Source organism: Anguilla rostrata, chromosome 11 (genome assembly GCF_018555375.3).
Source record: "Anguilla rostrata isolate EN2019 chromosome 11, ASM1855537v3, whole genome shotgun sequence".
Taxonomy (NCBI): Eukaryota; Metazoa; Chordata; class Actinopteri; order Anguilliformes; family Anguillidae; genus Anguilla; species Anguilla rostrata.
Window position 1 is genome coordinate 36,170,119 of NC_057943.1, and position 14,109 is coordinate 36,184,227.

General features: G+C 43.3%; 1 protein-coding gene across 2 annotated transcripts; it reads right to left on the reverse strand.

The window, feature by feature from the left end:
• Positions 1-6,390: 6,390 nt before the first annotated feature.
• On the reverse strand, positions 6,391-12,480 carry LOC135234777 (UDP-glucuronosyltransferase 2C1-like). 2 transcript variants are annotated; one of them, XM_064299688.1, is made up of 2 exons: positions 12,063-12,480; positions 6,391-10,774 (listed from the first exon to the last, which is right to left on the reverse strand). In XM_064299688.1, exons 1-2 carry the CDS (start codon positions 12,127-12,129, stop codon positions 9,243-9,245), a joined length of 1,599 nt encoding a protein of 532 aa, XP_064155758.1. In that variant the 5' UTR covers positions 12,130-12,480; the 3' UTR covers positions 6,391-9,242. The 2 variants fall into 2 exon arrangements, with proteins under 2 accessions (XP_064155758.1, XP_064155757.1); XM_064299687.1 differs by lacking the exon at positions 12,063-12,480 and having other exon boundaries at positions 6,391-10,832.
• Between the last annotated feature and the right edge of the window lie 1,629 nt (positions 12,481-14,109).

A 14,109-nucleotide genomic window follows, 5' to 3' on the forward strand; every position in this document is an offset into this window, starting at 1 on the left:
TCTGGTGTTTGGTTGGACTATTTTCATAATGATGACCATTTTTTTTTTTAAAGCAGTCTTCCTTCCTTCCTGAATGCAGATGAATGCAGTTGTGTAGAATGAACAGGTTCTGCTTGAGGACTTATCTGTTTTTAACTTCGCCCATATTTCCCTTGATTGGCAGAAGATTCCCCGTCCCTTCTGCAGAAAAGCACATAGCTCTTCTCAGAAGTGGTTTCCATTGAGCCACTCTCTCAAAGAAGCCAAATCTGGGAAGGGCTGGAAAGATGGCTGTACTTTGAACAGTGAGCTCTGACTAAGTCATTCATTTAGTTTTGCAAGGTATGCACCTATTATACTGATTACACTGGGCTGTCAATGGTAAACTAATTGTTAGCATTGTTCCTAACAAATGGCTAGCCAGCATATCTAGCCAAATGGCTAGCCAGCCATTAAAATCCGCCAAGAGCGGATTTTAATGGGGCCCAGCTATAACATAAAACTTTGTGCAAGTACTGTTTCCCAACCTCACTTCGTCAACATACAAGATTTTTAATAAATATGAAACGTTGGCAACAGTTCATTTTGATCTTAACCTACACCAATGTGAATAATGCAGAGGGAGCACGGGCATTAAAATTTCCCTCCCCCACGACCCCCACCGCCAGTCCGCAATATCACCACCCCCCTGCGATCACAATCTCAAGGGGATCCAGCGGCTGCAAAATAAAACTATGATGTTACATATTATTATATGCAACAAGTACAATTAATTGTGTTTGGAAACGTTTAACACATGAATCATTACAAATTAAAAGCATGAGTTAACACGTTAACATTGACAGCCCTAATTAAAATTCTTGCTCGAGTAGACTCCTCTTGAAATCTCGCTGGGGCGTTGGTCACAAATAGCAAGGCGATTGCCTTTCTCCGGCAGCTTCAAATGTGCCCACACAGCCAACATTTCCTTGGCTTGAGAGTCGACAAAAACTGTGCAGCATAGATTTCTATGTATGTATGTACAATATTTATTCTACATGCAGTATTTATTGTAAGTAGCAAATATACAATAACTTTTACAATGAATTAATGAATTTTATTATTGTGTCATGCATCACACCGATGTCCAGCCCACATGGGCTTATATGACACCAACATTTTGCATATAACAGATCCAGAGTAAATCCTAAACCTATTAAAATGCTACAGGCACATATCTGATACACATGCACTGTACAAAACAGTATAGACTCCATAACCAAACCTTCTTATCTTCTTTTCCAGGTTTTTGCAACATATACATAATCATTACATAAATAATAACACCTCATTAGAGACTAAACAAACAATCCATCTTGCCTTCTTTTTCAGGCTTTTGAGACAAAGTTCGCCATTTTAAAAACGTCAAACTTAAATAGCCATTCCAATTATTCATCATCCACCCCCCCCCCCCAAAACACTTCAGGATTACGTACAGACATTTCATGGAAAACTGGTGCTCTTAGATCATCATAATATGTACAGTACAGCATAAAGTGGGATTCATTTTCAATTTTACCCAGATCACATAACAGACATAGTCTTTTTTCTTCAATTACATCATTAAATCTGCCTACCTCAATAGCCAGAGGAAGGATACCGGTTAATAACTGGGCAACCAGGGACCTTTGGCTTCTGGTTAGGTATGCCATAACGTATGGTTCAAGGCCATAGTTTAGCTTAACATGAATACCGTGGTGTCATCATCACCCACTGTGAAAAACCTCGGAGTGGTGATGGACAACAGACTGTCCCTCTCCCAGAACTTCACGACGGTGAGTCGAACGTGTAGGTTCTTCCTGTACAACATCCGGAGTATCCGCCCCTTCCTCACCACCTACGCAACCCAGCTCCAAGTTCAAGCGATGGTTCTGTCCCGCCTGGACTACTGCAACTCGCTGCTGGCTGGTCTGCCAGCATCCGCCATCAGACCCCTGCAGCTCATCCAGAATGCTGCAGCGCGTCTGGTTTACAACCTCCCCAGACATTCCCATGTCACCCCCCTGCTCACTGACCTCCACTGGCTGCCTGTTATGGCTCGCATCAAATTTAAGACCTTGGTGCTTGCATACCAGGCAGCTAAGGGGTCAGCACCAGGATACATCCAGAGGATCATCAGACCCTACACACCAGCTAGACCTCTCCGTTCTCCCATCTCTGGACGCTTGGCACCTCCCCCTCTTCGTGTCTGTACTTCCCGCTCATGACTGCTGTCTGTCCTGGCCCCTCGCTGGTGGAATGACCTTCCCGTGGCGGTCAGAACAGCAGAGAATCTGACTACCTTCAAGCGCAGACTAAAGACTCATCTCTACAGGCTGCACCTCTCCCCACCCCTCCCTAGCCCATAGTTTAGCTCAATGTACCTAGTTAGGCTAATACTAATACGGTCTTTATTTGGCAGGATTGTTTTTGTCTGATTCTGATTAGGCAAATGTGATTTCAGTGCTAGTTTGTACTTGGCAGGATTGTTTGTTTGTTTGCTGAACAGGTTACCCTACAGGGTTGGAGTCCTGATCTATGTGGTTACTTCTGGCACTATGATCTTTACTTCACTCTAGTGTGTTTCTTTTGCACCTCTGCACCTTGAACTAATGCACTTGTTGTACGTCGCTCAGGATAAGAGCGTCTGCTAAATGCCTGTAATGTAATGTAATATATGTCCTTAATTTTGGTTTTAGCAATATATCATTAGACCACTTTTCTTCAAAGTTGGATAAAAGCTTATATTTAATCATGCTAATATTACACCGTAAGTTATTTCTGTAAATACATTGTAAATCAACTTCCTCAAAAATTGCATCAAGTTCTTTTGTACATTTAGTAAAATGAACTTGACAACCAAGTATAAAGATAAGTTTTCTGGAGGAATATGCTTTCTGTAAGTATTCACCAGCAGTTTTGTACATTCATTTAAATGTCTTGCATGAGACAATTTGAGGTATTTGACACTTTGATGTGACACAAAGTTTGAATGACATTGTAAGATGGTAAGATTAATAAAAAACACGAGTGCATGGGAGGGCCCCAGCCTCCTGACTGACAGGCGAGCCCAGATGCTCCAAAATACCGATTCCAGTGTCAACCACCTGAACACACACTGCCATCTGCTGGAGAGTTAGGATACAACTTTAAGACTTCTAGGATAAAAGTTTTTATTAAAATCAGATCACACAGCTCAGGGCCGTGTTTCAGGAAGCAGGATTACTGAGGTAGCTAGATAACTGCGCAGTAAAACCCCGAACCCTCCTAAATCTGGAACATGGACTGCAGTAAAAAAAAAAAAAGAGAGCTGTTCTGGGTTTTACTCAGCGCAGTTATCCAGCTGACTCAGCTAAGCTACTTTGAGCCAATCTGCTTTCAGCTCAATCAGTTCAACATGTAAATGGAAACTAGCGTTTATTTAATGATGATGGAAATAACTTTGAATGAATCCTCCTGGTGCTGTAGGTATGGTATGACTGTGTGCATGACTGTGCAGGTGTGGTCCTGCTTGTGTAGCAGTATTCGGAAACCGGCATGCTTCCCTGCCAGCACACTTTGAAAGTGGATCAGTACCAAACATGTAAGAGTGCCTTACCAGCCTGCTTCTATTTTACCCATAATGCAACCTTAATGATGGCAAACATAAGAGGACCCAGATACAATACTGTACAGTAGAAGTACAGCATGGTACAGCATGGTTTCACATGCATGTGAAAACTTCTTTAGAAGCTGAAGTGACTGACAGTATCCACTACTCACTCATTGTGCACTTGGATTGTAAGACTTCAGTTCACTGAAGCCCGCGCCTGCACTGTACTGGGTTCCCTTTACGCCCTGGAGAAAAAGTTGGCCCCCCCGATTGTCACTGTATAATTTGCACTCTGGGTGTATATACACATATTTCTGTCCCATGAGCTATTCCTCTCTTTTTACAATTAAGATGTTGACCTGACCAATAGGCCTATTTCACAAGATGGCGACCAAAACCGGATGTAGGGATACTTTGTTTCCGGTTACCGTTGCTACGGACGCAAGTCCATTTCTGACAGCGAAAAATTGAGCCTAAACAGCGACGTGTGTTCTCACAGTCCCTGATAGCTCTGCCAAAGTTCACTGTCCGATGTTATCCGCATTGTCGAAGCATTGCCAGTGAACGTTAAGCGGTCTAAACTGGACAAGGGCTATACATTCTTTTTTGACACACACACATTTTTTGCGTTTCCTCTTTCAGTTTAAAATGAGCAATGACAGTGTTTCCAAACGTGTTTTTGACAACGTTGTCTTGATTATATAACCAAGGGCAAAGTATTCATACACATTAATTATTATTTTTTTGTTTCTCAAAGAGTGGTAGAGCCTATGTTTGGTGGAACTGTCATGGCACTGCCGCTAGCCATCTTTCGAATATATAAATTCAATTCTGTATATATAAGTACAATTCCTGAATATATAAATTCAATTCTGGATATATAAATTCAATTTCTGAATATATAAATTCAATTCTGGATATATAAGTACAATTCCTGAATATATAAATTCAATTCCCGAATATATAAGTACAATTCTGAATATATAAATTCCATTTCTGAATATATAAATTCAATTCTGGATATATAAGTACAATTCCCGAATATATAAATTCAATTTCCGAATATATAACTTCAATTCTGAATATATAAATTCAATTTCTGAATATATAAATTCAATTCTGGATATATAAGTACAATTCCCGAATATATAAATTCAATTTCCGAATATATAACTTCAATTCTGAATATATAAATTCAATTTCTGAATATATAAATTCAATTCTGGATATATAAGTACAATTCCCGAATATATAAATTCAATTTCCGAATATATAACTTCAATTCTGAATATATAAATTACAATTCTGGATATATAAGTACAATTCCCGAATATATAAATTCAATTTCCGAATATATAACTTCAATTCTGAATATATAAATTACAATTCTGAATATATAAATTCAATTCTGGATATATAAGTACAATTCCCGAATATATAAATTCAATTTCCGAATATATAACTTCAATTCTGAATATATAAATTACAATTCTGAATATATATATAACTCGGTTTATAATCAGGCATATCACAAGACAGCCGTTTTTACTTTTTGAATAATTTCTTTTTTTCTTCATGGGCTACTGAGTAAGAAAAACAAGTTTAACATTAGCATCAGTAAAATTTGACAGTACAATCAAGGATAAGCAAACAAAAACGTTAAATAATTAAAATTTGAATGAGGCAATAATTCGGACTTCATTAAGGGGTCCTTATTTTCTTGGTATTAGGACCTTTCAAGTAGGGGCACCAAATTTCACAGGGAATGACCCAAAGAGCTAGAGAAATAGAAAATAGTCTCATAACCAGCGAGAGTTTCATAGAAACTCTTGCTGCAGCATGCGACAGAATACCGTGTTATGGCTCAATGGCAAGCTGCAGCGCACACCCAACTACGGAGGAAGAGGTCTGCACGCTGTTTCGCCGAGGCTCTCAACCAGGCGAACTGTTTCCCTGCTCCTGTTTACAACCTGAGGCAATTCTCCAAACCGCGCAAAGAGTACAAAGTACAAATCAGAATCAAACAGGCCTAGTGATTGTAACAGTTCTAGTTTTTTCATTTTTTGTACCGCACTCTAGTCTGAGTTGGCCTGCTTGAGAACGGCTAAACGAAAACAATTCATAACAAGATGGCTAGCGGCAGTGCGTCTGCCATGACAGTTCCACCAAACATAGGCCCTACCACTCTTTGAGAAACAAAAAAATAATAATTCATGTGTATGAATACTTTGCCCTTGGTTATATAATCAAGACAACGTTGTCAAAAACACGTTTGGAAACACTCATTGCTCATTTTAAACTGAAAGAGGAAACGCATCTAGCTAGCTAACTTAGCCAAGCACCTCAAACACCGACATCGCGAGTTATTCAGAGTTTAAGCAGCTCATCTGTACTCTTTGCGCGGTTTGGAGAAGTGTCTCAGGTTGTAAACAGGAGCAAGGAAACGTTCGCCTGGTTGAGAGCCTCGGCGAAATAGCATGCAGACCTCTTCCTCCGTAGTTTGGTGTGCGCTGGAACTTGGAATGTCATAAAATCAGTTAGCGAGCTATATGTTATGTTATGATTAGCAAATTACGTTTTAGCCAGCTACCTTGTTAGCAAGCACATATTTGGATATTCAATGTTGAAACTGCAGATGCACGTTTATTTTAGTTGTTAATTGTAATTACAAAATGTATTGACGGACATCGCGACAAGCCTACTTAAGATATATCAGCTGATTTAAAAATGTGTGGGTAGTTTTTATCAGCGATGAAAACAAACAGCTCGGTAGTGAACTGAACACCATTACACAGGCAATCTGACAAGCAATATAAATCTTTATTAGAACAAGTACAGCACAAACAGCATGTCACAAAATAGTAACGGTAGTACAAAACTTAGTTCAGAGATATTTCACTTCGGTATAATAACATAAGTAATTTTGTGGAGCCTAACACATTGTACTTACATAGCATTTGCCTCCCCTGTTGACCGTCAATGTTAACAGAATCGCTTTTCCTCACAGTTGTCAGGCTCCCTATTCATTCATTTTCGGGACAACCGAGAGGAACAGAGACGCTGTTAATGGACAGCAGATGTTGCTTCACGCTACGAAAACACAATGGAGTCGCCTCCAGAAAAGAATTTGTTATGTCGAAGTGAAACATCTCTTTAAACTTAATGTGGTTAGCAAGCTAGCTACTTAGCTTTCTGGTGAACCAGAGCTAACGTTATACTTACCTTCATAACCGAATATAAACTTCTCAAAAAAGAATGTATAGCCGTTGTCCAGTTTAGACCGCTTAACGTTCACTGGCAATGCTTCGACAATGCGGATAACATCGGACAGTGAACGTTGGCAGAGCTATCAGGGACTGTGAGAACACACGTCGCTGTTTAGGCTCAATTTTTCGCTGTCAGAAATGGACTTGCGTCCGTAGCAACGGTAACCGGAAACAAAGTATCCCTACATCCGGTTTTGGTCGCCATCTTGTGAAATAGGCCTATTGGTGAGTGCATCTGAATTTTGAAAACCTTACAAAGAACATGAAAAAAAAAATTGCTTAACGAGGAATCTAGTGAATGTAAAATAAAGCATAGCCATGTAGGCTATGTCTCATTTGAAATAACGAAGGTGAAAAGCTTAGACAAACAAGTAAGATGGTGACAATATGGATCTGAATTGCATTCATATTTATTTTGCAGTAAGTGTCAGATTGATTTAATATGATTATGAGAAGGTGGTGCAACAGTAGGCCACCACCTGGAACAAATAAATGGAAAAATTTGTTTTCAATATGTTTCCCATTTCACAGCCCAAATTAGAATAGCATATGACTGAAAGTCCACCCGGTCTCTGTAGGACTATAGCCGCGTTTCCACCGCAGGAACTTTACCCCGGAACTAGGAACCTTTTGAGGAACTCAGTGCGTTTCCACCGCAGGAACTAGGGTCTAAATTTAGCTCCGGGGGCTTTATTTTACCCCCAAAAAATTTCCTGCTCGGGGGGTAGTACTTTCCGAAAGTACAGGAACCTTTTGGGTGGAGCTTGCAGCGCTGAACATTTCTGATTGGTCGAGTACTCGCAGCATTTTTTTGTGTTTATTTTCAACCGCCATGTTTAAAAATATTCAGCCGCAAACCAATTTATTTTCATAATAACTTCAAATCAAACTTGTATGTTATGCGGCGCAGTAGCCTAGTTTTGGTTATAGCCTGCCAACGTCTTGGAATTATAACGTGTGCTCTTCTGTTCTTTTCTTGCTTTAGTATTCGTTTTATAAAATGCTAAGCATTCGTGCTGGGACAGCATATTACGTACCAAAACATTCAAACGGATTAATTCAGTTGCTGAATATTTTCTTCCGGATTTTCTTTGTTAGCCCGTTGTAATTGACTCAAAACGTTTGATACAGTTATGTGAGGTATGCGGTAGTTCTGCGTAATTCACATTGGTGATACAGTAAAAGCAAACTGGAAATCACCTTCCGCACTTTTTGTCAAGGTAAAATAACAGGTTAATTCTAGTAATCGTCCCTTTTGCTTTTTCAGACTGCCGTAATTTTACTCTGCCATTCTTCAATTCCACAAAAAGACCAGGAAAACTATGGACTAATTTATGGTGCATGGTTCGCATCTGGAGGGCACACTTCGCTGCTCGGCTAGCAGTAACTTCGAAGGAAAACAAACGGTGGCTGTACCACTACTAATTAAAATTTTCACGCAAGTCCGAGTTTTCGTTCTATTCTTGTCATTTTGCGATTAGCCTATATGGAATTGACGATGAGAAAGTAATCAAACAGCAAATTGTTTACAACGTGTGCATGTTTTCTGCTGTTGTTGCCAGTTATACATATAAATGTGAATGCATTCTGTCGCTTCGGATGTCAAGACATGAAAGCGAATGTTCGCATAAAAACATAATGAATGTGTTTGAGAGGATATATAATACAGTTACAATCTGACTATTGGCCTGTTATATCCTATTTGTTGCATAACAACGGTCCAAGTTCAACTACCAACGACAGTTTTGCTTGACAACGGTAAAATATGCCCAAACTGCTGCAGAAGAATATTTTAATTCCAGGTGATTAAATCGATAAAAATCAATAAATACAAAAGTAACCATATATAGTCATTGCTGGTAACCCGTTGTATATAAGTGAAATAAACCCCTCCGGGCTGTCCCAGTTATTAGAAAATAATGTAGGCTAATTCGGTGGTAGTATGGGGTTACAGAAGAAATCATAGGACAGATGGACCGACGACAACGTCACTTTTTCATACGTCAGTGGGCTAATTTGCCTAATCTTCGCGGGACTTTAGACCGCGGTGGAAACGCAGACAACCGTGGGCTGAAGGAACCTTTTAGTTCCTTGAAAAGTAGTTCCTGGGACTAAAAGTTCTGGGTACTTTTGGTGGAAACACGGCTTATGAGATGGTTCACACCAGTACAGGTGTTCCACATGAAGTCTGGCCATGGTGCTTAGCTCAGCCATCGACGGGCTGAGCAGCACAATTACTGCCCAGGACACCTGTGCAGCTGATGTGGATGTTACAGACCGCAGTGCAATTAGGCTATATCATGCTAATCAAAAGCCTTCTGACACTATTGTCAATTAAATTGCCATCAACCGACTATCTACACTGAGGAAACATGGCGGTAGTTTGATCACTCCCGTTTGACCTTCCTGGTCCTGCAGAGCCTCTGAAACAGACACCTGCAGGTGGCGCCAATGAGTACTAGGAGAGCAGTGGCGGAGCCCAGCAGCAAGGCCAGCACGTCCAGGTTGTGGTAGGCGTACCAGGGCATCCTGTAAGACTCGGTGCGCAGGTGCGCCGCCCCCCCGTGCCTCATGACAAACTCCATCCAGAAGAGGGCGCTGTCCAGAGGTTCGAGGGGCTGGTCGCGGTGCAGCCGGGACAGCCTGCGCATGTTCTCCCTGTAGGGCTTCTGCTCGTCCAGGACGTCCTGCAGAGCCTGGGTCAGAGAGTCCACCTCCAGCGCCGTCACGTCCAGCACGATGCCCGCGCCCCGCGCCTCCACGCGCACCATGTTGTCCATCTGGTCGAAGATGAGCGGGAGGCCCAGAATGGGCACGCCGTGGTAGATGGCCTCGTACAGGCCATTGGTGCCTCCGTGCGTGACGAAAGCACGGGTCTTGGGGTGGCCCAGCAGGTCATTTTGGGGAAGCCAGTCCAGCAGCAGGGTGTTGTTGCCCAGGGTGGATGGCCTCGCCCCCAGGTGCCTCCACACCACCTTCTGAGGCAGGCGGGCAAAGGCAGAGGCGATGACATCCGAAATGTGTGGCTGAAGGCCCCCGAGCAGGGTGCCCAGGGACATGAGCACCACCCCGTGCTTCCCGGAGCTCTGCACAAACTCCTCCAGCTCAGAGGGGAGGGGCTGGGCGGGGCGGCACTGGAACCCGCCCATGTACACTACGTTGGGCATGGTAGGGCGCGGGAACTCGAAGACGAAATCCACCCTCATCAGCCACAGGTCGGCTCCCTGGATGAGCGAGAAGACATCGACGCCTGGAGAGAAGAATTCTCGGCACACGGCCTGGTACGGTGGGCTGGAGACGAAGTAGTACAGGTACAGGCTGAGCCCGTAGTACAGCGCGTTGGAGAGCCGCTGCGGAAAGTCCATCCTGTCAGAGCTGTGGGAGAAGAGCAGGGGGATGTAGGAGATCGGCGAGGGGGCGATGGCGAAGTGGCCCTCCCCGTTCAGGGACCAGCGCACGTTTAGCACCAGCGGCAGCTGCAGCTTGTGGGCCAGCAGCACGCCTGTGGGGAAGACTGGGTCGGTCAGGACCAGGTCGAAGCGCTCCTCCCGCAGCCTCCGCATCAGAGCCCCGTCCGTGAACATGATGCGCGCCACCTGGGCCACCACCCTGTTGTTCTGGGCCATCAGGCGAAAGAGGTTGGTGTAGAATTCAAGGAAGGCCAGCGGGGAGCTCCAGTCCTTGCGCAGCTCCAGGGACGTGTGCAGGAAGTGGGACATGGTGTCCTTGCTCTCGATGCTCTGGACGGCTTCCTGGTGCACGGTGATAGCGGTGTAGTGGGGGGAGCGCTCAGCGATGTACCAGCTGGTGGAGGACCGCAGGACGGTGACCTGGTGCCCCCGGGCGTGCAGCGCCTCCACCAGGACGCGCATGTTCAGCCAGTGGCTCCCGTCCACCGGGTACACCAGCACCCGCCCGCCCTCGCAGCCTGGCCCCGCCCACAACAGCAGCAGGAGAGCCACCGGGAGGGCTGTCATGGCGTCTGAGGCCGAGTTGCTGCAGCAGCAGGCAAGTCACACCACACAGAGCAGAGTCAATGTAGTCACCACTGAGTCACGACACACAGAGCAGAGTCAAGGTAGTGACCACTGAGTCACGACACACACAGAGCCAATGTAGTCACCACTGAGGCATGACACAGAGCAGAGTCAATGTAGTCACCACTGAGTCACGACACACAGAGAGCAGAGTCAATGTAGTCACCACTGAGGCATGACACAGAGCAGAGTCAATGTACTCACCACTGAGTCACGACACACAGAGAGCAGAGCCAATGTAGTCACCACTGAGGCATGACACAGAGCAGAGTCAATGTAGTCACCACTGAGTCACGACACACAGAGCAGGGTCAATGTAGTCACCACTGAGTCACGACACACAGAGAAGAGTCAAGGTAGTCACCACTGAGTCACGACACAGAGCAGAGTCAAGGTAGTCACCACTGAGTCAGAGCATGCACAGCTGAATCAGAGCAGCCACTACAAGTCCCAGCATGCGGAGTCAAGGCTTCCTGGCAGCCACAGGGGAAAGGGTAGACTCCAGGAGCTCCAGTGGCTGATGGAAAATCACAGGGACTCTGGAACACAGTAAACAAACAGATTAGTGGGAAAGCTGGTTCCACGTATAGAATTTCAGGTTAATTTGTTATTTGTTATTTGTTGGCGATTGTTGTCAGTGATCTCAAGCATATAATACAGTAACTCAATACACCGGCTGAGCCAGCTCGCGGGAGGGGAAGAGTTGAGGGGAAAGTGCAGACTGAAGCGCAGCAGAGCAGACGCACGTCGCTGAGAAGTGGCCGCAGTTTCCCCGCTGGAGTCCACCAACCCGTGCTGCGGGAGATGGGCTGTTTCAGAGCCTCTGGGACAAACCGGGCTTTTAGGAAGGCTGGCCCAGGCGGCTATGCTTGTAGAGCTTCAGGAAATCTTGAAATAATGCAAGACAAAAATTTTTACAAGCAAAGAAAAACAAGCTGCATTAGTACTGCACCATTACCAATTTAATGGAACGAAGGTGTCATTGACAAGAGTACGCTGCACAATCATGCTTATATAAGTCCAACAGTGCAGTGCAGGCTCAGAGCAAACAAAGCTTAGCCAGGAAGTTTATAAACCTTTCACACTGAGTTAGTGTGTTAGCAGGACTTCATGGTCTGTCTAAACAAGTGTGTTTTCACTCTGTGTCAGAAGATTAGACACAGAATATGGAATTTATATATAAAATAAGCACAGACGGTATGTCTTTTATTGTAATTGTGTCAATTGAGTGAAACATCAGGAAGTTGCTTGGCTTAGTTATATGATCAACCTGCAGGCAATTGATCCATGATAAGAGGACTGTCTTTAAGGGAATAACCACACAAATATGAGCAAATCATTAAAACTGTTAATCAATAAGGTCTTCATATATAGCCAGAGAAAGAATGTGAATTCATAAGTCCATTTAGCATGTATCTGTTATTTTCCTGCACAGTAAAATCAGTGTTAAATCAACTCTTACAGAATACGTATGGTCCCTGTTGGACTCATCTGTACTGAATTAACACAGGACATGTTTCTGTAGGATTGGGTGTGGTGTAAGTGCACGCTTGTCCGGGTGATTTGAGGTTAGAGATCTGAATGAGAAACTCACCACTGGGATTCCTGTGCAGAGCAGTCTGGCAGTCACAGCTCTCCCGCGCAGGACAGCCGCGTAGTTTCTGTGAAGGTAAAGGTATCGCTCTCACCGTTCTGGTGGAAGGAGCTGAGAGTGCTACACAACAGCCATGGCTAGTTACTAAGCCAGCTCGTTCAAAATCTCTTCGACTTTGGGCATACGCATGCACAGCCGCCTAGTCTGTGCGCACAGTCCAGCAGCCAGGCTCCTGCACGCTGATGAAGACAGAACAGGAGCCAAAACACACCCCCCAGAACTCGCCAGAGCCCACCCCTGGCAGCAGTCACAGTTTGCCAGAAAGTGGGAGGTGAACTAGGTGCAGAGCAAGCAGTCACATCCTCCACCAAAGATCAATAAAAAATGTTTTTAAAAAAACAGGGCAGGCTCTGACTGGCTCCTGTGCGTTGATGCAGGACGCGACAATCATCAGCAAGTACGGGTCTACTTATACAGTTACTCCACTTTTACACTGCCAGATATCTTTTTTGCAGCCCTAAGATTTTCTGGAAAGTACTATACGCCACTGTTTTCCCAGCAGCAGCCAATCAGCAATCCCGTGGATAAGACAGTGAACATTCCAGCGGGTGGATGATCATATTACTAATGTTTTGTTGCATTAATACAACATTTCATACACTTAAAGGCATATTCCACAGAAAATTTCAACTGGATTCAAATAACTGTCCAGGGGAAGCTTGTACATTTTCTGCTGTTTCAGGGTTTTTAGCAGAACCTCCATTCAGCTTTATACTTCCTACTTCCCACTCCTTCATACAATTTACACAGCAGTATTTCAGCACTTTCAGCTCTGCAAGCATAAACATTTACTTCAGAAAATGTAACCCTTTCTAAATAATATTATTGTTTTTTTATTATTTATTTAATTATTGATTTATTTTTTATTATCAATGAGCTTGAAGAGAATATCAGTGCAGAATGGACACACCAGTTGCTCCAGTTCTTGTGTTTAGAAATTACACACTTGGACAGTTTTATAGCAATGTCAACCTGGACATGAGGTATGCAATTTTCTATTTTCCAACTAAACTGCCTTCAAACTTATGCATTTTTGTATGCAAGGTCAAAAAGCATTGTTCAATATATACAATACATTTTACTGATGTTCTTTGCATTAGCAAGTTCAACAGTGCAGTACGGACTAAGAGCAACAGAGTTTGTGGACACTGAGTCTTTTTCATACAATGGCATATTGGGTTATGAGAAATAAATGAATTATGCACTGAAAGCACATCTGCTTTTTTGGTATACAGTGCTGTGATAATGTGTTTGCCCCCTTCCTAATTCCATCTATTATTGCATTGTCACACTGAATGATTTCAAATATTTAGACAAAATGTAATCTCAGATAAAGGGAACCTGAGAAAACACAAAACAATTTTTTAAAATTATTGTATAATTATTATTTCATTCATTTAATGTGAAAAGTAATAAAACACTCATGTGAAAAAGTAATTTCCACCTTAAACTTATTAACTGCTTGAACCACCTTTAGCAACTGCAACCAAACACTTCCTGTAACTTGATATTAGTCTTTCACATCACTGGAGATTTTAGAAATTTTTTTCACGTCCTGCCACA

What these genes read in the sequence shown, in the direction of transcription:
- LOC135234777 (XM_064299688.1), bottom strand. Translation starts at nt 12,129, where the DNA reads ATGTTTCACTCAATTGACACAATTACAATAAAAGACATACCGTCTGTG. An exon ending in GCTTATTTTATATATAAATT is followed by an intron (nt 10,775 to 12,062) that starts CCATATTCTGTG and finishes CAGGCTGCGAGG; the next exon opens with GCGGGCGGGTGCTGGTGTAC.